We start from the raw sequence: 26710 nt of genomic DNA, 5'->3' as shown, positions 1-26710 counted from the left end.
GGAGGAGGGGCAGGTGTATAATTTTTGCTGTTTTCTATTCCACTGTTGGCTAAGGGCCAGGGGTAACCATATTCTCAAAGAAAGAGCAGTTTACTTTTCCTCTGGGCCATCAGGTTTGTGGTTTGACAGTGAGCTACAATCTGCCTTCTCACTCTCACCCACGACACCCACTAGCATCAGAGGCCAAAAGATTGTGGTTTGGGGACACAATGCCTTCCCCTGCATCTCTAGCTGGTCCCTCCGGGGACACGGGGAGTTCTGCCATGATGGGCCAGAATGCAGTGCTATCTGGGCCATCTAGCATGACTTCCTGCCACTGCACCACTGTGGGTATGTCAATTGTCCCTTTGGCACTACTCACACAGAGTTTGGCAGTGTGGCTTGCACATCCCCAACTATCTTGAGCTTGACCAACTTTCGAGAAAAGTTGTGTGATGACAGGGACCACATCCATTTGGGGCTTTGGGTCAACTGGGAAAAGGGTCAGCTCTCCCCCAGTCAGAGAATCTCTTTTCTCAGTATGGAGTTAGACTCTGTGAGTATGATGGCGCATCTCACCAACGAGCATACCCAGTGCATGCTGAACTTCCTGAGTTTCTTCAGAGGCAACCGCAGTCATTCCGCTCCAATTGCTACATATGAGACCAATTCAGCACTGTTTAAACTTCCAGAGTCCCAAGATGTGTGTGGGCTTCGGTACAGTATTAGCTGTACAGTGTTAATGATCATTCAACCCCTGGACAGACCTTGTCTTTCTACGGGCCGGAGTGCCCCTAGAATAAGTGTCTCAGAATGTTGTTGTCAATCCAGTGTGGGCTGTTGCATTTAATGCAACGGGCAGGCAGCCTCTGGCTGCTGGACAGCACCTTGCCTGCTTTGGCACATCGATTACCTTGAGTTGCTGACAGTGCTACTAGCCTTGCAGCGGCTCCATACACAAGTCACTGTGTGCCACCCACTTCCCGGTAGAGCTCTATCATGCAGCTGATGTGCTCTCAAGACAGCTCACATTCCCCGGAGAATGGTGACTCCATCTCGACATGATCCGGCTGATATGGAGCCAATTCAGAGAGCTCAGGTAAACAAACAGGTATCTTTCCTTTGAGTCCTCCCACTTCCAGGTCTTGGCCTGGATGCATTGGCACACAGCTGGCCTTGGGCTTTACACAAGTGTACATTTTCCACAATGAGCCTTTTCGCACAGACACTGTGCAAGGTCAGGAAGGATGAGGAACAGGTCCTGTTGGAAGGAAGGATGAGGAACAGGTCCTGTTGGTTGGCGCAACCCCTCATGAGATCTCTCTACCATCCTGGCTGGCCTTCAGAGGGATCCCTTTGAGACATTAGACTCAGTTTAGCTTAATTACTTTTGACCATGCTCACCTCCATCAAGATCGGGGACCTCCAAACATGAGAGAATAGTGCCTTGTGTTTGGGTCGGCCTACTCTCATGTTCTCCTGAGATCCCAGCTTGGATATGTGTCCCATGGTCCCACCACACCTTTTTGTGATCAGGTGGTGAACCTGCAAGCACAGCCCTCAGAGGAGGCAGATCCAGCCTTGGCATTGCTGTGTCCTGTAAGAGCGCTGCACATATACGTGGACCGCACCCAGAGCTTCATAAGCTCTGGGCAGCTCTGCGTCTGCTACGGAGTTTAGCAGGAATGGAAGGCTGCCTCCAAGCAGAGGTTGGCCCACGATATAGTGGATGGCATCGTCTTGGTGAACAAATCCTGAGGCGAGCTATGCCCCTTGGGGTGAGGGCTTACTCCATTCGCGGGATCCCATATGTGTGTTCTTTCATGGTAAGTTGGTGAACCTGTGTCTTGCCTTTGACAGATTAGTTGTTCCATTCCCACTCAGGTAGGACCTGCCTCAAGAGTTTCTTTCCATATGTAGTACTGCCCCAAGCCTGAGTCAGTCTATATCAGTGTCTCCACATGATACCTGGCAGGATGTGACCTCCATAGTGCCCTTCGTTTGGCTCAGCATGCAAAATCCACTAGCCAAATTTCATTGGCATGTTCTCTTAATCAGAGAGGATTTGGGCTACCAAGTAAGACCTCTAATGTCGACTTCGATGCATCTCCATTCCCTCCATCAGGAATTGAGGGTTACGTATTAGTGCCAATTAGATTCTATAACCAGAAAGAATTGATCGATAGATATATAGACAGATCATTTGCAAATAATATTTTTAAATAGGTTTTCATACCCCTTCCCTAGTAACATGAGACACAAAGAAAGGTAAAATATTGAATGACTTTCATTTATCCAGTATGATTCACTCCAAATGGTAAAGTTTACTAAATTCCACAAACACTAGATTATTTAAACGAAAATGATTTCTACAACACAGCAGCCTTTATACAAGACACAAAATATGCAGTGTTAGTATTACAGAACTTGCTACATTCTTCCCAAGAAATAAAAAATGACAGTAATAGAGAAAGAATGCTGATGTATACCATATGACATTATTGCACAAATACTTTTATTTTGACATTGGTATCACTGTGTAACAGTTCAAGCTGCTCAGTTGCAAAATTGACAGTGAGGGACAAACATGCTTACACTGAATTTAACATGTTCTTTATCATTTATTATTTTCTTTCACTTTAGTAGTGCTGCATTTTATATTCAAGCCTGATATTAGAAATACTGGCAAACAAATCATGAAAAGCCCACAAAAACAACAATAACCTAACTAATAGCATTGTGACGAACATTATAAAACGTGTACAATAAAAAGTAAACATTTAAAATAAAAATGCCATTGAATGTATTTATGTCTCTCCAAATGTCCATTCATCTCTACAAAGAAGGGGGGGGGGCAATCTTGTTTCATTGCTGACAACCACATAGCCTATCTTCCGAAGAATAGATTGAGATTAAATAAATCGAGGAGAGACAAAAGCATTTTGAAACTCATGTTAACAGACCAGCCAACACTATAGATGTGTGGCTTTAAAGGGACAGTTCACACAAAATTATGTACATATATAATCATGTTGTTCCAAACCTGTATGACTTACTCTCTTCTGTGGACTATAAAAGAATACACTACCAATGAAAAATTTGATGATGGAGATGAATGTATTTGATAAAAAATGAAGTAAAAAGTAATACTAATTCATTTAAAATGTAATTTATTTCTGTGATGCAAAGCAGAACTTCAGCATCATTACTCCAGTCTTCAGTGTCATATGAGCCTTCAGAAATCATTCTAAAATGCTGATGCTAGAAAGTTGAAAAGAGAACCTATAAATAGTTATAAATTATACATTTTGAATAGATTTATAAACTATAAAAAAAAATGCATGTATTTACTCTCATTTTTTATTAATTTAATGCGTCCTTGCAGAATAAAAATATTTTACTTTATAAAAAAAATCTTGAAGACCCCCAGAATTTGAAATAGTATATTATGAAAAATATATTCATTATGTTTTGTCCATGTGATGACAGTCAATGGGGTTCAAAACAACACTAATTGAAAACCACTGACTTCCACTGTATGGAGAAAAAAATAATTAACCTGTTTGGGACGAAGTAAGGGAGAGTCAATAATGGCAGAATATTAATTTTTCATTGAACTATGCTTTTTACACAATTTCACATTGTACAGCAATTATTTTAAATATGATTGGGACAACCTGGACACCCAATTTTATAACTGAATCAATAAATACACTGGGACTTTAGTTTGTTTGTTTGTGTGTGTGTATATATATATATATATATATATATATATATATATATATATATATATATATATATATATATATGTGTGTGTGTGTGTGTTTGTGTGTGTGTGTGTATGCAATTTTATTAAAATATATTAAATATACTTTTATATATTCTGATATTTATATATTTATTCTGACAGCTGAATCTGCAATGCAAATGTTGAAGTGCTTAGCTGCTGCTGCTGGTTTAAGCAGTTTTTTTTTTTAGCAGGAATACTCTCACACATGGTGCACTCAGTTAGTGGCCCCAGCTATCCCGGTCATCACTCTCATCAGTGTTGGACTCATAACCGGATGCAATACCAGACTCTCTGAATCCTGGTGTGTCCAGTGTGCAGACAAACTGGTTCCCAGGAGGAGAGCATCCACCCGACTGATCTTCATCCTGACCCTGTCCTGAGTCACGGTCCTGCTCCGGCTTCTTCTCCCGCTCTGAAGATTCTGAGAAGAAACAGAAGCCGTCAAGCCGAGCCAGGCTGTTTGAGAGAGGGAAGCCCTCTTGAGTGCTTAAGGGAGGATTTGGGTTGGGATCACGTGATACAGCTGGGATGTTGGCACGCAGGGCAATTTCCAGAAGGCTGTCTTGAGATCCCACTGCAAGGAGGAAATGACATCATGGCAGAGTCAGTGATAGAATAACTTAGAGGTGCCATTACTGAGCTGACTTTGTCAAGCTAAACATCTATTCATCAAAGTAAAGGCCTGTTCCCACCAAAAAACGATATCTATAATAATAACTATATTGGCATCAACATCAATGGACAAAAGTGTGCTGCTCTAGCTTGCTCTAGCTTTTTAGGGCCAGATTTACCAAACGGTAAATTAGCGTTAGAGCGCAATTCCATAAAGTGGACTCAATACCTACAAATACTAATGAGTTCAACCTGGGCTGGGACAAATTTTATGGTGTTAATACTATTCTCTTTGATTATATGTAAAAGAGAAGAATATAGAACATTCTTCAAAATTAATTATTTTGTCATCATTGGCAAAAGGAAAGTCAAGAAAATTTTGGAACAACATAAGGTTGAGTAAAAGACAGGATATTCATTCTAGGGTGAACATTTCTTTAACAGGCTGGATCATTCTTCTGCAGTACACACATTGTGATAACAAAGAGGAAAATCTCTTCATTGCACGTCATGAGTCTTGAGACTTACAGGGGTTTTTGTGTGGTTGAGAGCGGAGCTCCAGCTCTTGGATGTGTTTTACCAGCAGTGAGAGATGCTGCAGGAGTTCAGTGTTCTGCTGCAGGAGCTGCTGGACTCTAGCCTGAGCCTCTGTCCTGGCGCTGGTCTCCACCGACAGCTGCTGCTGCAGCAGAACCACCTACATAACAACAACAACAAGTACAAGATTTTACACTTTCTATAGAAAATATGAGTCATTTTCCTTCTGGAAAGTATGTTCATTTACTGTACATGTACTCAATACTTGGTAGGGGCTACTTTTGCTTTAATTACTGCCTCAATTAAGCGTGGCATGGAGGTGATCAGTTTGTGGCACTGCTAAGGTAGTATGGAAGCACGGGTTTCTTTGACAGTGACCTTCAGCTCATCTGCATTGTTTGGTCTCTTGTTTCTCATCTTCCTCTTGACAATACCTCATAGATTCTCATAGACTCTAGGACTAGTTTTGCTTTTGTCAATGAAAATTATGACTTAATATCATCGTCAACAATCCTTATCACATAACTAAAATGCGATGAGACGCAACATAAATGCTGGTCATGTGACGATGACTATAATTAAATAGATAATACAATATTGTTGATGAATAAAAATGAGACTAAATGTAGTTTACAAAATGTGGTTTACAAATGCCTCTGATGTTGTCTGTGGTTCAGGAGTGACTTAACAAGAGGAATACGATAACTGTAACCAAATTCATTGACACGTCTTTGTGTGGTGGCTCTTGTTGCCTGAACCCCAGCCTCAGTGCATTCCTTGTGAAGTTCTCTAAAATTCTCACTATATTTTGGACTTTAATATCCATTGCAGAGTCAATGTTATACAGCTTGTTCAATAAATGGCTGGCTGACTCAGTGATCAGCCATAAAACTGATTCTGTCCAAATTCTGTATAAAATCTAGAATAAATCAGTTTGAGCTAAATTGACCTGTTGCCCTTAAATTGAACAGATAGATGAATTTTCATTAGAAATACATTTAAATATAATCTTTATCAAATTTTAAAGTGAATGTAAGTAGCGGATCTGACCCGAATCAGAAAAATTAAAGAGTCGATCAGGACTGTGGTTGAAACACAAGCCAAATTCCTCAGAAAGGCAACAGGAAGCCATAAATCTTTCTGTGCCACAAGTCCCAAGCAAGTTAACCAACCAACCAACTCTTTCACAGAACAGCTTTCAACATTAACACCATTAGAACAATTATTGACAATTTCAATTCAGAGAAGAGATTGTCAAATTTGGGGCAAGTAATTGAGAGTTAACGTCAGACATCACGTGTAAACCCATGAGAATACTACACAAGATCCTTTGACTTCCCCCGCCTACCAGAACCAGACTAAAATTCCTAAAGGGGGGCCTTTTAACCTCTGGTCTCCACAGAATTTTTTGTGTCAAGAGAATGGCACAGAAACTGTCTTTTCTACATATGTATATATGGACCAAAATGAACTCAAAAAGACTTATAAATGAATATCAGTCCATCGCTCAACTTCATATTAATTTATATGTAACTCACACATTTGACTATCATGTTATAATCACTTATTGTGTATGTCTTTTAATAACTATTGGACAGCTTAAAGATACATATTCATGTTTAGTGTGTATGTGTTTGAATCTGTTAGCTTGAAACAGTTCTGACCATCAGTTATTTGTCAAAATGTATCATATTCTTTATATAATAATCATGTCCAAAATTATACCCTGCAAGGGCGGGACCATGTGCTTGAAAAGATAACATATGATTTATGATACCCCCGAGCCTAGACAATATCTGATTGGTCAAGACAACATTTGAGGTGTGGCCAACAGGCCAGTTTAAATACTTAGGACACCATAAAATCGTGCTTTTAGCTTGCGTTAAGCTTTTGTTATTAGTCATGTTAGCTTTTAGTTTTTAGCTATGCTTCTGCTATTAGTCATGCCTGCTTTTAGAGTTTGCTTTTAGCTTGTAGCTTGTAGCTTTGCTTCTAGCCATGCTTTTAGTCATCACTGTTCTTTGAGTGTGGTTCCAGCGTGCTTCAGCCTGCACGCCTTCTGCTACTTAGCCACGATGAGAAGAAACACCACCTAGTCTCTTCAAACTTTACTTCTTTTCTTTTCTGTTTGAGAGTTTCGTGTTCTGAGTTTTGTTACTATTTAATGGTGTTCTGAGTTTTTAGTTATGTCGTGTCTCAGAGTCTGACCTCGAGAGCCTGTTTAACTTCAACCAGCCCACACAACTCTGCATCGTCAACCAAAGCCCAACCTTGGGCTTCCCAAGACGTCACTTCAGCGACTACAGAACTTCCAGCCAATAAGCGACATCGGGAAGCCCCCTTTCAACGACAACAAAGGGAACACCTTTACACAGGCAATGTACCTCCAGACATTTGTACTGGTGTATATAATATAATTTTAACCTCATTGAGGAACTCAATGCGAGGGTTAATTAAGTGATTGATGGTTGTTCATGTCTATGCAATTTCACATATTGCTGTAAACTTGGGATTCCCCATTTACTTTCTCTTAAACTCATCTTTCCCTAACTTTTGATCTTCCTGCAAATTGTGTGAATGTGTGAGTGCGTGCGTTTATGTGTTAGAATAGTTTATATGTCTTAGATTTATCTAATAAAGCCTTATTCATATTGAAAAGAGAAGTATCTTGTGTTTTGTGCTTACAAGTTAATGTCTTAAACTGCTGATCTTGTTACTGCGCTAATTGATAGTGTTTTCACTATACTTTGGATATTAATATCCAGCGCAGATTTGATGTTAAACGGCTCATTCAGTGAATCGCAGGACGTCTCAGTGATCAGCTGTTAAACAGTGATTATGTTCAAATTCCCTTTAAAATCTTAAATGATTCCATTTGAGCTAAATTGACCTGTTTCCCTTACATGTGTATGTATTCGTACTATAATGCTGTGATGCCTTAAATCTCTACTATCACAACAAACACGCTGAGAGCACACAATGTATGTCGAAGAAAGGCCTATCCGACAAATCTATGGCCTGTTCCTCTGACCTCTACTACTACGCTCTCTAATCCAGTTGGTCTCTGGAACTGCCAGTCTGCTGTTAACAAAGCAGACTTCATTTCTTCTATTGCTACTTATTCTGGTTTCAACCTCATGGCACTAACTGAGACTTGGATCAAACCTGAAAACACTGCCACTCCCGCAGCCCTCTCCACAAATTTCACTTGTTCCCACACTCCTTGTACAACTGGGAGGAGTGGAGGTTACTGGTCTCCTTACATCAAAAGAATGGAAATTTGATCTTCAACCATCACCTACAGGTAATGGTTAATTTGAATCACATGCAATTAAAATGTTAAAATCCACTTTGTGGTCATTTATCGTCCCCCAGGTCAATTGGGAAACTTCTTGGAGGAGTTGGATGTGCTGCTATCAAACTTTCCTGAAGATGGTACTCCTCTGGTACTGCTTGGTGACTTCAACATCCACCTAGATAAACCCCAGGCTGCTGACTTCAAAACTCTGCTCGCCTCATTTGATCTCAAGCGAGTGTCTACTACAGCGGCTCACAAATCAGGCAACCAACTGGACCTCATCTACACACGCTGTTGCTCTGTGGACAACTCCTTAGATGCTCAACTGCACACCTCAGACCACTTCCTCATTACTGCTATCCTAGCACTTACTCCTAAAGCAGCACACACTCCAACACAGGTTACCTTTCGACGGAACCTATGCTCACTCTATCCATCTTCTGTGGTTTCATCCTCACTTCCTTCACTCTCTCAGTTTTCAGCTCTTGACACGAACAGTGCTACTGACACTCTTTGCTCCACTCTAACCTCTTGCTTGGACAACTTTTGCCCACGGTCTTTGCACGTACCACCCCATCTGCCCCCTGGCTGTCCGATGTTCTCCATGAACATCGCTCTAAACTCAGGGCTGCAGAAAGGAAATGGCATAAATCAAGAAACTCTACCGACCTCAGTGTGTATCAGTCTCTCCTCTCTTCCTTCTCTGCAAATGTCTTCACTGCTAAAACAACATACTACCACAACAAAATTAACAACTGTTGTAAAGCTCGGACACTCTTCAAAACTTTCTCTTCTCTTCTTAATCTGCCTCCACCTCCTCCTCCATCGACTCTTACAGCTGACGACTTTGAAGTTTTCTTCACAAATAAGATAAAAACCATCAGTGACCAATTCTCCACACCGCAGACTGAGTATAACTTCACAATGACTAATGCGCAATCTCTCTCCTCCTTCTCTCCACTCTCAGAGACGGACATTTCCAAACTAATCCTGTCCGATCATCCTACTACTTGTCCACTTCATCCGATCCCCACTCACCTCCTTCAAGCGATTTCTTCTTCAGTCATACCTTCACTTACTCACATTATCAACTCCTCTCTTCACTCTGGAACATTTTCCTCAGCATTCAAGCAGGCTCAGGTAAGCCCACTGCTTAAGAAAGCATCTCTAAATCCAGGTATCCCTTCTTCCATTCATTGCAAAGACACTTGAGTGAGCTGTGTTCAACCAGCTCCCTATGTTCCTTGTACAGAACAATCTCCTGGACAGCAACCAATTTGCCTTCAACAGTGGCCACTCAATTGAGACTGCCGTGCTCTCGGTTACTGAAGCCCTGGGACTGGCAAGAGCAGCTTCAAAATCCTCAGTACTCATCTTGCTGGACCTGTCTGCTGCTTTTGACACGGTTAATCACCAGATTCTTCTGTCCACCATCAGAAAGATGGGCATCTCTGCAAACGCACTCCTGTGGTTTAAGTTCTATCTCTCTGATAGATCCTTCAGGCTATCTTGGAGGGGTGAAGTTTCTAATTCACCACAACTTGCTACTGGGGTTCCTCAAGGCTCAGTACTTGGACCACTTATCTTCTCCATCTACATGATGTCAATAGGATCATTCAGAAGCATGGCTTTTCCTGTCACTGCTATGCTGATGAAACTCAACTCGACTTCTCATTCCAACCAGATGACCCGACGGTAGTTGCTCACATTTCAGCCTGTCTGAGGGACATTTCTCGCTGGATGAATGACCATCACTTTCAGCTCAACCTTATTAGACTGAAATGCTGGTGGTTCCGGATAACCCATCGTTTCATCACAACTTCTCTATACAGCTGGACTCATCAACCATAACTCCTTCCATGACAGCCAGAAACCTAGGAGTTGTGATGGATCATCAGTTAAGCTTCACAGACCATATTGCTACCACGACCTGGTCCTGCAGATTTGCATCAAACAACATTAGGAAAATTCGACCCTTCCTGTCAGAGCAAGCCACCCAACTTGTCCAAGCTCTTGTTCTCTCTAGACTGGACTATTGTAATGCTCTCCTGGTGTCCCTTCATGGATGTACTATCAAGCCTCTGCAACTGATCCAGAATGCGGCAGTGAGGGTTGTCTTCAGTGAGCCAAAAAAAGCTCATCTTACTCCTCTCCTTATTAGGTTACACTTGCATCAAATTCAAGGTAGCGATTCTTGCCTACAAGACGACCACTGGCATGGCACCAACAAACCTAAACTCACTAGTTTAATCTTATGCACCCTCCAGAAGTTTGCGCTCTGCAAGTGAATGACGCCTTGTGGTGCTATCCCAAAGAAGTTCAAAATCACTCTCACGGATATTTTCCTGGACTGTGCCCAGCTGGTGTAATGACCTCCCAATCTCAATTCAAACAAAGTCTTTACTCATTTTCAAAAAACATCTAAAGACTAATTTTTTTCACCAGCATGTAACCAACTAATACTAGCACTTACCTTTTCTTTTCTTGTCTATCATATTCTTAAAAAAAAAAAAAAAACCTGGCTATGTGTTCTGTACTAGACTATCTAAGACTTGTCATGGCACTTGTATACTGTTGTTCTTCTCTTGTTGGTCTGATTGCTTCTATTGTTCTCATTTGTAAATTGCTTTGAATAAAAGAGTCTGCTAAATGATTAAATGTAAATGTAAATCACTTGGAGCATTTAAAATAAATTACTTTGCATTTCAGTTTAATTTATTTAGACAAAGTATACTATCTATTTAATGGTTATTAGCCAAAACTAAAATAATGAAAATTATTATTGGTTTATCGTGATGGCAGAGAAAAAAATAAAATAAAATAAAAAGATTATTAAATAAAGAGAGCTGCCTGGAATTAAGTGCCGTGCATTTCCCTAAAAATAATTGCACATGTTAGAACGTTAGTCAGCCAAACATATTCAAGCATTCAATTGCCCCATAGCATAAATATATTGATTCCATGGTCTGTCTGAGTACTGTATTCTGATTGGCTGGCAGGTATGCATTAGAACCATGTAATGCACAGGAAGTTCCAAGTCAGTTTAATCAGCTTTACACATTAATATGCTGCTTTAATTGATGCACACAAACACACATATCACTCACACAAATACACACACACACACACACAGATAGGGAGAGAGAGAGGTCTAGATTGCGCTGCACACACACATAAACTTTTCAACGCTTCCCTGAGTTTTCTATTAATAAAATAGTCTATATACTAGATTGCTACATTATATTATTATTTACGAGGTGGTAAAATCGCTGTATTTTTAGTAATTATTTTATAATGCTACGTCAATAAAGGGAGCATGACAGTGATCAGATGTGTGATGTGACCTGTGCGGAGGCGGCTTGACTCCTCTGCTCCTGCTGCTGTAACTGTCTCTGCAGGAGCTGCACCTGATGGCTCACAGACAGAGGACTGGAGAGAGGAGACGCCAGCCTGGAGGACACCATCACCAGCACTGGCTCTTCACACACCTGCATGGAGAAAATAGGAGACACATGCTTGTTACTACCTTTAACCAACAAATTAACTTTAATATGATCTTTGCAAGGATCAGTACAGCCATGAATTGCTAGTTGCATTAATTGTAACTTTGGGATCTATTAGTTCTTTTGAAATGTATCACACTGTGAGAATATTTTAGTTTGTTATAAAACATCAGCAGATTCACAGAACCGCTCAAAGAACACACAACTTCAGCCGTGTCGAAGCAAGTCATTCTGCAAACCATTACAAGTACATGAAAGCTTTAAACTTCTTAAAACTGATGATCGAATATGTGTCTGCATCAACAGCTTTCATGTCTTATTCATTAGAGTCAAGCCAAAATTCTAAAAGCATCTAAAATGTGTTTCCTTAAATGCATAATTCATAAATAATAACTGGAAGAAGTCTGCATGTTAATAAACAAGACTTGTTTTAAACTACCCCTACATTTTGTTAATATAGTTCCTTTTTAAGGATTTAAAATGATTCTGACTTCGTGTTATTACAGATTTCAAAGAATTACATGACACTTTAAAATTTGCTGGTAATTATTTATCTTTTAGTCCTACTTGTGGTCATGGCCCAATTTCTGCCCTATAAACCATGTAGGATGAGCAAGCTGTAGCATCTATAAATAACTGAAAACAGGCAAAACTTGAGCTACATTTAAAAAGACAACACCTGAGATATCTTCTGCCTTCAAGTGTCTTCCTAAAAAGCAAGGCTTTCTGTTTTTACTCAAAAAAAAAAAAAAAAAATGTAATTGATGAGGAAAAATTAAGACATGAATCCACATTTATTTTAGATTTTCTGCTTAACTTTACAGTCAGACAGATAACTAACCTTTTCATCTTTCTCTAGCCCAGTGTTGCTTGATCTCTCAGCAGAACCACTTGCAACTGAACTCTCGTCTTTGCTTCTCTCCTCCTCACCTTTTACAAGCCATGCTGCAATTCAGAATAAATCACATCATTTAGCATAAAAAAATTATCAACTGCCAGTTTCATAGGTATAGATTGAGTCTGTTTCTAGTTCACGTTACAATACAAATTAATGATTTATGTTAACAACTATTTTTTTGTCCAAGTCAAAGAAATACTTCACAAGGAACCCTCCAAAACCAAACTTAGGACTAAATAATTGTATCAAATAAATTTCTTAATAGCTATAGATCTTAATAGATATTTTGACACATTATTTTGACCTCATTGAAAATGTACTTACAAAATGTCTTTAGCTTCATCTCATGCCGATCTACTTTTATATTACTTTTAATTTAGCTTTTGTTTATAGTGAAACAAAATTGTACAATGCCAAAATACTGATTTAGAATATTTTTTATAATGAAATTGTAATTCACATCTTTGTGTGATTTTTTTTGTCTTTTGGACATTAAATTTTTTTTAATTCATATTTCAATTATTTAAGGTTTGAAGCAACCCATACAAATAATTTGATAGAAGCTTATAAGTTGGCTGTAAGAAAAAAAAAAATTTGAAAAGTATCATTAGAATTGGTATCAATAGAATTGGTTGAAAGTATCATTTATTTTTCAGTGCATAGACCATATTTTCTTTTACAAAATAAATATCTAAATTGCTTTGAAATTTTGATGAATATAATGACAATAAAAATATGTAATTTGTATTATATTTGTAATTTGCTGGTTGGATTTATTTGAATTTGTCTCCAATGCAAGTGACACACAGTGAAAGTTCAGATGAAATGTGGTTCATGTTTGATCAAATGAAATTTTAAAGAGTGAAGGTCAATATCTCCTCACCGTCAGCATTGTCTAGACTCTGTTTATGGCACACCTCAAACGCCTGACCCACGGTCCGCACTATCCTCATGGCTTGGCTCTAAGACACAGACAGCAGATCTTTAAGTGACAAGGGTTTACTGAACATGTCAAACATGTTTTTCCACATGCAGGTAAACATCTGTAGATTTTCAATTGATATGTGACAAAAAGCTTTACTTGGAGAGACAGGAGAATTAATTCACCTTCAACAGAGGAAAATAGATTTATAGGGATGAATGACAGATATAAGGAAAAGAGAAGGAGTGTGTGAGAGAGAGAACATTACACCCATAAGTCAATTCCACATTATAGTGGTGCTGTCAAAGTGATGGATTATTTAATTTTAGATGGGCCCTGGTGCTGCGAACAAAACCCAAGCCAAAGACACTCAAATCAAGCAGCTTATGCCAACAACACTTTCTTTTTCTGTTGCAGACTAAAATGATCCCACTTGACAACGTTTGCATCAGAATTACTAGGTATCGCACTGAATAGTAATTTTTGTTCATTAAATTGAATTTTTAAAGTAATAGTTCACCCAAAAATGAAAATTCTGTCGTTAATTATTCACTCTCATGTCATTCCAAACCTGTAAGACCTTTATTCATCTCCAGAACACAAATTAAGATATTTTTGATGAAATCCGAGAGCTTTCTGAACCTGCGTAGACAGCAATGCAACTGACGTGTTCAAGGCCCAGAAAGGTAGTAAGGACATTGTTTAAGTAGTCCATGTGACATCAGTAGTTCAACTTGAATTTTATGAAGCTATGAGAATACTTTTTGTGTGCAAAGAATACAAAAATAACTTTATTCACAATTCTTCTCTTCCATGTCAGTTTTTGCCATGGCCTTACTACGTTTCTGTGCCTTGATCGTGGTAGTACCCTTGCTCTCTATGCAGGGTCAGAAAGCTCTCTGATGTCATCAAAAATACCTTAATTTGTTTTCCAAAGATGAGCGAAGGTCTTACGGGTTTGGAATGACATGAGGCAGAGTAATTAATGACAGAATATTCATTTTTGGGTGAACAATCTCTTTAAGTTGAATTGTTGTGTTAATTTAGACTTTATTTAAAGTTAATTTTGTATGTGCTGAAAAAAGTACATACATTGGGGCTATTGGCAATGGCATGTATTATTATTATAGATTTGTAAGGATAAGGAAAATAATTTTCAAATAATGTACTTTATTGTTTGCCAAAGTTTTTTTTGCTTTATCCCGTGTTATGCAGTATTTGTATATACAGTATATATATATATATATATATATATATATATATAATTATATATATATATATATATATATATATATATATATATATATACTGGTAATGTTTCTCTTTACTGCATGTTTCAATAATGTTTAAATACATTTCAATTTAATATTTAATATTAAATACAATTCAAACTCAGAAACTTTTATTTTGAAATTGTGATGCACAATAATTTGCATATTTAGAAATATGTTGATGTATTCTCCTGTTTTGGCAAAGGTTTATAAATGTTTAAAGTTACAAATCTAGTGAGATTTAACTCAAAGCATATGCATAGCCTCTTTCACAAATTCAGTCTTCACTGGTAAATTGCTGTTAAGAGATCATGTGTGAACAGTCCCTTTTCAAAAATACAGGTAAAATCATTCAGGAAATTATATAATTATTATGGAGATGACGTGATTACTCTGAGCTGTTTACAAAGCCCTGCTTCTTTTTAATAGCTTTTCTATGTGAATATGCTTTGACCATTGCGCCCCAAAGCTTTTTCAGTGTGCTGCTTTCAAGACCCAGGCTTCCTTTCCATTCATCAGCGCTGCGACTCTGGATAGGCTTATATTATTATTTTTTCGGATTTATGGCAGGTTGTGAACCAAATTCATAGGTGCATACTCTGGATACTATAATGCGTGTCTCTTTGTTTGAGAGTGAAAGCTGTGTACTTCTCATACAATTGGTAAGTGAACTCATGAACTCAAACATAATATCAAAATGTTTTTGTTAAATGTAGGACATTTCTTCCACAGCCAAATGCCGCATGGTGCCAGAAGACTTTAAGCCCTGAAAACTGTACTTAAAATGTGTTTATTTCCCCCAAATAAAGGATTATGTGTTTCCCTTGGTCACTACAGAAACAATAATAACATGATTTGGTTGTGACTATTTTGGAAGAGACAATTTTATACTTTTGAGCCTACTTCAAAGATGCAAATCAGCACATGTGGATACCTAACAGAGTTCTGAACAGTGGTACACATATAAAAACTAAATGTTATGGAATAACCCCCAAAAAGTATGCTTAAATGCAGTAAAAAAGGTGTTTGGTAGTAGGCTTGTTGTGAAAGATGGTGCTGATGGTGATAGCACAACATCGTTTACATTACTTGCCCACTGCGGTACTGACCCCCAACATAATTTAGATTTTTTGATAGTAATAAAAATAAGTTAGTTCAGTAAAAGAACAGACACTACAATTAAAAACTGAATGCGGCTGCTCAATGTAGCTTGCCAAAGCACAGTCGCATCACAGATCAGATTTCATTTATCCAGTGAGGAGGGTAAGTCGAGCTGACTGACAAGAAGAGTGAAGTGAGGCAGACAAGACGATGGTGGATGATTTAGTTTCTAAATGAAATGCAAAAGCACCTGTTTTACAATATTTTGGATTTTGAAAAGCCTGTTGACTTTTGACATTTATCTAAGGTGAGTCTGGAAGATTTTTATATTTTTTATTTAATTGGTTCCACATTGTTTGCTGGTTTTACTTAAACTTTGTCCCATTTATTTATTTTATTTGACATCAAGGTGTATAACATGCCTCCAAGAAAATGTCCTCACCGTCACATCCATATTTGACAGACTTTCAGACTTTTGAAAACAATTTAATTAAAAAAATGGGACCTAACTACAGTACTCACACCTTGAAGCAATAAGAGAGGAGACAGGAATATTTCCTGATCATAAATTTAGAGATGTACTTAAAATCTCAGTCAATGGACTAAAACATACACTGTTTTGATAGTAAAAATAAAAAATTGTGGAAATGTTTTAAACAAAGTTAAATATTTTACAAAGAAAATATTAAATACATTTTTTTGAACTTCACTTAAAAACAACAACAACAACAACAACACAATGAAATAAAATGCTAAAAAATATATTTTCATAAATTGAAATTAAGGGGTTAGGGTTCAGGACAGCCACCTCCCAATTAAAAGTACCCAATAAATTATGATTTTATATATATTAAGCTTACTGATATTTACTTTTAATTGTGGATTTGATAGATAATAGAAGAATCTTAGGAAACATCTAAGATTTGAATTTTTAAATGGGTTTTAAATGTATTTTTTCGTTGTGGGACAGCAGTTTGCACCAATTATGTAGAATGGCCCACACGTGTCAGGAGTATGAACTGTTTGGGGAGTTTTTCTCCCCATGTGCTTCGTGGCCTAGTTTAATTCTGTATTTAAAATGTTGCCCATTCCATGGTTCCTTTGTCCAGTGTCGTCTATGTAATGTGGTTGTCTTCCTAGTTCTCTGAGCTCTCTGTGTTAGATTTATAATAAATATGTGGTTTCCTAATCCTGCTCCTGTATCTTGCTCTTCGCCGCAGCTACATGTGACAGTATATAAACATCTTGTAAAAATTAATAATGATACTTGTAATTAAAACAGTTTTTGCTAGAAAATTATGCCATGCCTGACATTACTGACATTCCTGACATTACTGACATCGACTGACGTCACTTCCTGTTTGTTGTTGGCGTTTGCACTGCATTTGAGCTCCGTCGCTATATTCTTTTTATCGACTATTTCAAATCTTCCATTTATGTCAATTTTAAAAAAAAAAGTTGTGTCTGCTCAATTGAGCTCCTTCCTGCAAAAAAATGATCTGTATGAATAATTTCAGTAAGGTTTCAGGCCCCACCATAGCCCAGAAACTGCACTAAAATTACAAATGACCTGCTTCTTGCGTCAGATCAAGGCTGCATCTCATTGCTAGTTTTACTTGATCTTAGTGCTGTGTTCGACACCATAGATCATGACATACTCATAGATCGATTACAAACCTATACAGGTATTCAAGGGCAGGCTCTAATATGATTTAGATCCTACCTGTCCGATTGCTACCATTTTGTTTATTTAAATGGGGAGTCATCTCATTTATCACCAGTAAAATATGGAGTGCCACAAGGATCCGTCCTAGGTCCCCTTCTATTTTCAATATACATATTGCCCCTTGGTAATATTATTAGAAAATACTGGATTAGTTTCCACTGTTATGCTGATGATACTCAGCTATATATCTCAACGAGACCAGATGAAACTTCTAAATTATCTAAGCTAACAGAATGTGTTAAAAAATATAAAAGATTGGATGACCAATAATTTTCTCTTATTAAATTTGGATAAGACAGAGATATTAATTATTGGACCAAAAAACAGTACACAGAATCTTGTAGATTACAATTTGCAACTAGACGGATGTACTGTTACTTCCTCTTCAGTCAAAAATCTGTTTGTTATATTAGACAGCAAATGTCTTTTGAAAATCATATTTCCCATGTTACAAAAACTGCATTCTTTCATCTTAGAAACATTGCCAAACTACAAAACATGTTATCTGTTTCTGATGCAGAAAAGCTCTAGACTGGACTATTGTAATGCACGTCTAGGTGGTTGTCCTGCATTATCAATAAACAAGCTACAAGTAGTCCAAAATGCAGCGGCTAGAGTCCTTACCAGGTCAAGAAAATATGATCATATTACCCCAATTGTACGGTCTATGCACTGGCTACCTATTAAGTTCTGTATCAGTTACAAATTATCATTACTTACCTCTAAGGCCCTAAATAGTTTAGCTCCTGCATACCTAACTAGCCTTCTACCACGTTACAACCCATCACGCTCCCTAAGGTCACAAAACGCTGGTCTTTTGGTAGTTCCTAGGATAGCAAAGTCCACTAAAGGAGGTAGTGCTTTCTCACATTTGACTCCCAAACTCTGGAATAGCCTTCCTGATGATGTTCGGGGTTCAGACACACTCTCTCTGATTAAATTAAGTTGTATCTGATCAAATGCGCATTCTTATTCTTTAGCTTGGGTTAAACTAATTAATTTTACTTTGTTGGAACAGCAGTTATGCTAATGATGTCTCTATTTGTTTCTATGCCACGGGATTTACAGAACTAACAAATATTGCTACAAGTGTGACTGCATCATATAATAATTGCTGTTAATAATGTTCATCGTCTGGATGACTACGTCTTGTATTAATTTTTCTGAAAAATCCTGTCATATGTGCACAAATTGACAGTCACCACTTATAAGCTACTACTAAATATTGTAGAAATGTAATTTTCTGTAAAGTTGCTTTGATTTGTATTGTAAAAAGTGCTATACAAATAAACTTGAATTGAATTACTGGTTAGTTTGGTCATTCTTGGAATTTTGATTCCATTACCAATTCTGACATTAACAATTCTGCTTATATGCCATCAAGTATTGCCAATACATAAATTGTCACAAAGATAATGTAACAAAAAAGTAGAATACATAAAAGAAAGCCAAGTTTTAAGCCTGTAGGGCACAAAACTCTCTCACATGCCATCACTGGTACTGAGCCCTGTTATTGTAAATCATCTCATGAATAATATGACAACTAAATAACTGATCCCCGTCAAAATTAATCATGGGCTAAGAAATCCCACTTTACCATTTCCATTCCTGGGCAATGAATCAATATTATTTACATATTTGTGCAGATATAATCAAATGTCCGGTGGATTTCCTGTATTATGGTGATGTTTACCTTTCTCTTCGATTTGAAGACATTGCAGCGGAACACGTTGCTTTTCTTGTCTCTTGCTATGTAACTGAATATCTTCAGGTCCTGTGAGTCATGAGAGACGTAAAATATTCTGAAAAAAAAAAAAAGACTGATGAGCTGCAACAATTGACCTTAAAACTGTCTCATTGCCATGGCAACAACAAGGCCAATATGCGCTTCACTGACTTAGTTCCTTTGACATGCCATGAAACAGAAATGTATTAAATGTGCTCACTAGATTTTGATCTAGTGTGTTACATTACATTGGCATCAAACAGAAACTCTAGAAATAGATCCATTTCAGAACAAACATGTTGGTAATAACTGACATTGTTTTAAAGGGGTCATATGATTTCAAGTTTTCCTTTCTCTTTGGAGTGTTACAAGCTGTTCATGAAGGGATAAGATCCCTAAAGTTGCAAACACTAAATTCTCAAACCCAAAGAGACATTGCTTATAAGAGTTAAGACTAGACCACGCCCTCCTAAAATGCCTTGTTTTTAAACACGCCCCCACATGCCTACGTCACGATGTGGGGAGCTTTGCATAACATGACTAGAAATCAGTGGTTAAGTTGTATTTACAACACTCTTTCAGAACAGTGCAACCCAAATATTCAGCTGTATGCAGCACATTTTATGGAGGACTGTTTCCTTATCCTGGGAGAGTATGTTAGACTACAATGCCGGCTGTTTTGACTCACAGCCTGTAAGTACAGGCAGCTACATGTGACAGTATATAATCATCTTGTAAAAATTAATAATGATACTTGTACTTAAAACAGTTTTTGCTAGAAAATGATGCCATGCCTGACATTCCTGACATTCCTGACATTCCATATGTAAAGGATTTGGCACTGATGAGTTTTGAGCAGTATAGAGTAGCCCTTGTTGTTTGTCATATCTCAGATCAAAAATGCAGGCTTGGTATTATGTTTATACAGCACGATGCAATGCAACATGTAAAAAGACAGTATACATCATTATAATTCGTAATTATGTCCCCACAAATGCCTCGTATGTAATGGGTTTTATTGGTTTTGTCTAATCATGCCGGAACATACAGCATCACAGTATGGTAAGGAGCGTAACATTTCCATCACGCGCTTGAAACATTCGGCCACAATGCACTGGAAAGCTGGCAAATCAGAGCAAACCTCGCTTTTCAGAATGATGAGCTTTGTAAAAATCAACACGTTTCAGAAGGCAGGGCATAGAGGAGCAACAATAATGTAGAGTATGTGTAAAATAATGTGTTTTTTAATCTTAAACCGCATAAACACATTTCATTACACCAAATACACAAAATAATGTTCTTTTTAGCAACATCATATGACCCCTTTAATACAATGAGACTAGAGTGTACTGACACTAGTTAACACTAACGATGTTACTGTTAAACAGTGTGCTCATGTGCACTGGAGACTGTTACTATGGGGATTTCGAAAGACATTCAGTTTTTTGTTGCAGCTCACGGAGCAAAATGATTTTGATGTGACGTGTGTGTGTGCTTGCAAAATGACAAAGGTCATCAAACCCCACAGGCCGTGTCACTGCAGTCATGAGCAAAATAAGTAATCAACGCTATGTAAACAAGCTGTGGTTAAATTACCTGAAAATAGGATCCTGGGCCAGTGTCACTTGGCTTTCATCCCAGCTATAGTCATATTTCTAACATAAATATATAGTCAAGAAATACATTCATAATTAATTGCATATACAGAATAAATTGTACAAAATATACAGCATCAGAAATAACTGTTATTATAAAATTAAGAGGAGAAAAAAAATTGAAACACCTCACCTTTTTCTTATTCCGCAAAAACACCTTGACACCATCCACTGACACAACAAGGTTGACTTTCTTCTTCTTGATGTTCTTAATTTTAAACTCATACTGAAAATGATACAAAATATGACGAGTTGAATTAATTAAAACATAAATCATGACATGAACCTTACACTTAAAAAATTGTAACCTAAAACTGGTAACATCTAAATTAAGTAGTTAAGTAATATATATATACACTAGGCCATGTTTTTGTTTTTGTTTTACATTGAGGCTTATACAGGCCATTTTTGACCCAAAGAAGTGTCATGTTTTGTTTTTAACAGTCCACCAGAGTTGATTTTTAATGAACATAAAACATGCTATATAGCAGGGCCATGCAGAGACTGTTGGAGGGGAGGTGCTCAAAGTATAAAAAGGGCACATGGAACAAGGCTTTAAGTAGAGCTGTGCTCCTTGTTGATACATGTATCGAAACGGATGATTCTCTATTGATACAGCAGCAAATGCTGTGATGCAGTTTTGAAAAATGAAACACAGAACAGAAAAGACCATTTTAAGTTTAAAATGTAAATAATTTTTTCTTTGCACTTCTTAATTACTCTGGAATTAAAAACTTAATTATATTATTATTATTATTATTATTATTATGATTATTGAGTTTACAGGGTATGGTGGTTTTGCTGTTGTAAACACTACTGTTGTTGTTGTTGTAGAAAAAATATTTCTGTCTTATTTAAAATAGAATTCTGTAAACTGCATTTTTAATATTTACTAAATAATACATTTTAATACAATGCAAATTTGTCCCCAGCACTTTATTCAGGCAGGTGTGTTCACGTAAAGTTTTCTGGATTTAAATCTAGATTTATATTCAGAGACAAGATAGTCTATGCATGACGTGGCAATTTATCCGTATCCAAAATGAGTCGATGTGAACACTACAGAGCGCTGATCCCCCATCAAGGGGAAAAGGGGCAGGTGCTCGAGTGATTATCAATGTCTAGGAAACTTGAGAAACTTGCACTGAGATTTATCAAGATATCACCAATAAAGATGCTATTGCTTCTGGAAGATTGCTACAGTCGCTCTGTTAGATGCAGACTGCATGAATAATCAAAGACTAGGAAATAAACAGGAAATCCACAGGGGTCAGATTAAAGGACGACGCACTAGGCATACTGAAGAGTGGCTGGGTTAAAAGAGCTCTCTTTCATCCCAAGCTTTGATTAATGCTAACATGGACCACTTAGGCAAGCTATTTTCTAAGAAGCTTGTTACTCTGGCTGCTCTCAGTTCTCCTCAAAATACATAAAAAAGAGGGTGATATCTAAAAAACTTGAGCGCTATGATATACTACTGACTTTATCAATTGATTTATCGACAGGAAAAGTTCCCTAAAGAGAAATCTTGTGCAAATAAGTCTAAACATCGCTAAAACATATTCTCTTTGATGGAGCTAAGTCGATTAAGCTAAACCGCTCTGCTGCTGCCAGCACACTGGTGCAATCTCATAAATACTGGACCCCGGAGAAGAGAAGACGTGAACGAACAGTCTTTCCACTGGTACTACATCATTAGAATAAACAACCTCCAACATGAACCACCTGCTTGACCTAATTATAAATGGGATTCTTTCTTATTTTTCACAATGTGTGAGAAAATAAAGTTGTCCTATACCAGGGATAGTTACATAGAACAAAATGCATAATCATTAAGAGCTTTGAAGATATAATTGTTACATGGCTACAAAGACATGTCATATTGCAAAAAGAAGAAGAAATATGTAAGGTTTTGCACTATTTCTAGGTCCCAAATCAAAATAAATGAGCATGTGAACATACTTTTAATCTTTAACACAAGATTTTGCAGCTTGAGTCTGAAGAATGAATAAGACATTCTGACATGTTTCAGTTATTTCAGTTGATGATTATTGTTTTTGTTGTTTCTTTAATATTATTATAAGCATTTTAGAACATTTATTATTATTATTATTACATGTGTGACCCAAAACATGGACAAGCACTTTGGAAAACTGATCCATCTTCTTCTTCTTTTTACACTATATAATGCTATTTTAGTATTAATATATAGTAATAATGCAAGATGCTATGTATTAATGCTGTATTATTAAAATATACATTAATGACCAACAGCATCATTGTAGAACTTGTGAATCAGTCATTTGTGTGCAAAATATGCTATTCATACATCATTCTTTCATAAAGGTTCAACTGTCTGCATCCTTATGAAGATTTCGGAACCCTTACCCGTATTCGTCTCATAGCAGCCAGTATTTCAATTCTGCTTTTGGGTCGCACAATATCCAGGCTCCCAATGAACTGTGGCAGAAGAGGTTAAAAAAGTGACATAAGATGAACTGTAGCTTATATTCGGAAAAAAAATCAATGATTTGCATTTACGCCAGTGCAACAGGTGAAGTAGCCTACAGTTAGGCACCTTGTATTACAGTAGTATCCATGTAAATATTACACATTAATAAAGTAATTACAATGAAAGTTGGGAGTTACAATCCCTTCAACATGATAGTTACATGAATTAACTTAAGTACTAATGATGCAAAGATTTGGTAACAGGTTCACTAATGAAATGTGAGCCATTAAAAAAATTACAGAAAATAAATAAATAAATAAATAAATAAATAAAATGGTATGTTGTCTAATATTTACCTTCACCTCGAACGTGAGCCCTTGCTGGAAATGTCCATCATTATCAGCAGGAATCCTCTGATCCACTGAGTCGTCTACCAGATTATACTTACTCTTCTCCAGCATCGTTTTATGGTATGAAAATAGCGTTCGATACCTTTATTTACTCAAAACATGCTGAAGCCTCCTGGCTGCACTGGTTTCTGAGGGGTTTCTCACAGAAATATGACGGTGGTCCTGTAAATGTCCAAAGGCAAAGGCAATGCTGCTCATCCGCGGAGGGATTCAGCATCATCTAGAGTAAATATGACCTCAGTGTTTGTTTCACAACCGAGCAGACGGTTCAGAAGATGTACGCTGACAGTTAACACAATGTCTGGATTTCCAGCATGATGATTAATATCCCACCTGTCCCCGTTGGCGCAGACTCCCCCTTAACGTTAATTTATGGATCTTACTATGGAGAAGGCTTCTCTATTAATATTCATCAGACAAGCATTCGCCATTGGAAGGATATCAAGCAACAGTAGCGCGACCTGATTCATGTTCATGAGGCAATATTTCCTATAGGAAGGTTTCCGAGGAAAGTGTGCAGGAGTTAAATTAATATTCATTTAAGAACCTTCGGCGTAGTAGTATTCGCAATTCGCGTCCATTTCAAAAGGGTTTATGTGAAGCGGCACTGGCAGTGAAATACAGTAGAACTGACAGGAAATACTTATGAAGTGCTGACATCTTGTGGTTAAAAAGATGGCGGCTGATAAGTGCATGGTAGAAAAATCGTTGCACTCATACAAAACAAAAAAACAAAAACAAAAACAAACAAAACAAAAAAAATTCCCAAGCGCTCTGACTTAGGCTAAAACAGAAGTTACGATTTAAAAGTTCTGTAATATTACTTATGTACAGTAGCTGTAAAGTGACAGGCTTATCCTTAGGCTGATGACACATGGGGGAACCTTTTGAGCAATGTTTCTGGGCAAGTGTGGGCAATGTTGCCTTTAATGGGCAAACAGGTGAGACACAGGGCCCACAACTGATCTACAGTCTCCAGGTAGAAATTTGTTACCCATTTTCAATGGGAAAGTGCCCAAGCAACACTGCTCAAAAAAAGCTGTTCAGCAAAATGGCTAAAAAAGTTGCCCTGGCTTTGACCAGTCTCAGGGCCCTATCATACACCCGGCACATTGCGATGCAAGGCGGAACACAAGTGCGTTTGCTAGTTTCAGTCCAGTGCTGTTCGCATTTTCCCGTCCAGCACCACGCTCATTTGTGCGCCCATGGGCTTGCTGGTCTAAAAAAGAGGTGTGTTCAGGCGCATTGCTGGCACATTTCTATTTTAAGGAGCTGAAAACAGACTGCGCCATAGACCAACTCAAACCTGGTCTAAAGTCTGGCGCAATGTTTTTTCTTTGTTAAGAGGGTACACGCTGCTTATTAAACACAGGGACGCACACCAGCACACAAACATGCCAAATATTAAAAATTAAAGGATTGCAATGCATAAGATTTTTTTGTAGACTAATTAAATATATAAATAAATATATATACGAGCACAACTGGCTCTTAAAGGGAATGGAAGATGAGACTCTGATTGGTTTATTGCACTTTACGCCCAAAAAACACCTATTACTCATCAAGAGAATAGGGACAACCTGTTTAGACCATGCGCCCGGGCACGCCAACAGTTTTTCCGTCGTTAAAATAGCAAAAGTGGATTTGGAGATGCCCTGAGTGCACCTGTGCCATGCGCTTTACACTTTGCATTTATATCATTAAAATAGTGCCCTCACTGTTACAATATGTAGGCCTATACACATATACACACACACACACACACACACACACACGTGTGTTTATACCTCATATTCCCATTCCCTACATTACAGGGACCAAAATGTCCTCACAATGATAGTAATAGTAATCATTTTTTACCTTGTGGGTGCATCATTTTGGCCCACATGTGGAAAACAAATTGCAAATCATACTTAATTAAGTTTTTTGAAAATCTGAAAATGCAGAAAGTTTCCTGCGAGGGGTGGGGTTAGGGAAAGGGGATAGAAAATAAAGTTGTAGAGTATAAAACAATTATGTCTATTGGAAGTCCTCATAAAACATGCAAACCTGTGAAACTAAATTAAGAAGTAATTTCTTATAGCATCTAATTTCAATACAACATTCATTAATTTCAATGCTAATTTCAAAGCTGTGGCCTAATGGTTAGCGAGTTGGACTTGTAACATGAAGGTTGCAGGTTCGAGTCTAGGTGCTGGCAGGAGTTGTAGGTGCGAGAGAGTTAATGAACAGCGCTCTCTTCCGCCCTCAATACCCATGGCTGAAGTGCCCTTGAGAAAGGCACTGAACCCCCAGGTGCTCCCTGGGTGCAACTCTGGGGGTGTGTTCACTTCTCACTGCTGTATGTGTGTGTGTGTGTGTGTGTGTGTGTGTGTGTGCACTTGGGTGGGTTAAATGCAGAGCGCCAATTCTGAGTATGGCTTACCATACTTTGCAAATGTCACGACTTTCACTACCTAATGTCAGTGATCAAATTCTTTGTTTTTGGTGCAACTGAAACAGGATGTTGTTCTTACACCCACTTCCTCCCTATAAGCACTTTCAGTGTTGTTACTGTTACTAATCAAAGTTTTATGGACAGGCCAAGTTGACTTTGGTTCAATATGTAGCTTTCAGTTTTACCACCTTGGTGGTTAACAGTACATTTCTATGGTAAAAAAACAGATTTTTGTAGTTGGTATTAGCATTGTATAATTTCACATTTAAACCTGCACTGTTTTTTTGCTCTCTTTGCTTTCAATTAGCATTTTAATGGGCTGTTGACTAATGAGATGAACTTGTAGTCTGCCTCACTGATGCTGCTTTTGATATTTCAGGCATCATTATCAAA

At 37.7% G+C, this 26710-nt stretch overlaps 1 protein-coding gene across 1 annotated transcript; it reads right to left on the bottom strand.

The window, feature by feature from the left end:
- Positions 1-2472: 2472 nt before the first annotated feature.
- Positions 2473-24360, bottom strand: nos1apb (nitric oxide synthase 1 (neuronal) adaptor protein b). Its single transcript, XM_052548353.1, has 10 exons — positions 23827-24360; positions 23407-23478; positions 21152-21244; positions 20960-21018; positions 19331-19439; positions 13501-13579; positions 12561-12664; positions 11561-11704; positions 4910-5078; positions 2473-4343 (listed from the first exon to the last, which is right to left on the bottom strand). Exons 1-10 carry the CDS (start codon positions 23929-23931, stop codon positions 3988-3990), a joined length of 1290 nt encoding a protein of 429 aa, XP_052404313.1. The 5' UTR covers positions 23932-24360; the 3' UTR covers positions 2473-3987.
- Positions 24361-26710: the final 2350 nt, after the last annotated feature.

Source organism: Carassius gibelio, chromosome B2, assembly GCF_023724105.1.
Source record: "Carassius gibelio isolate Cgi1373 ecotype wild population from Czech Republic chromosome B2, carGib1.2-hapl.c, whole genome shotgun sequence".
NCBI classification, from domain to species: Eukaryota; Metazoa; Chordata; class Actinopteri; order Cypriniformes; family Cyprinidae; genus Carassius; species Carassius gibelio.
The sequence above is the reverse complement of the archived record's forward strand: the minus strand, read 5'-3'. Positions and strand labels throughout refer to the sequence as shown.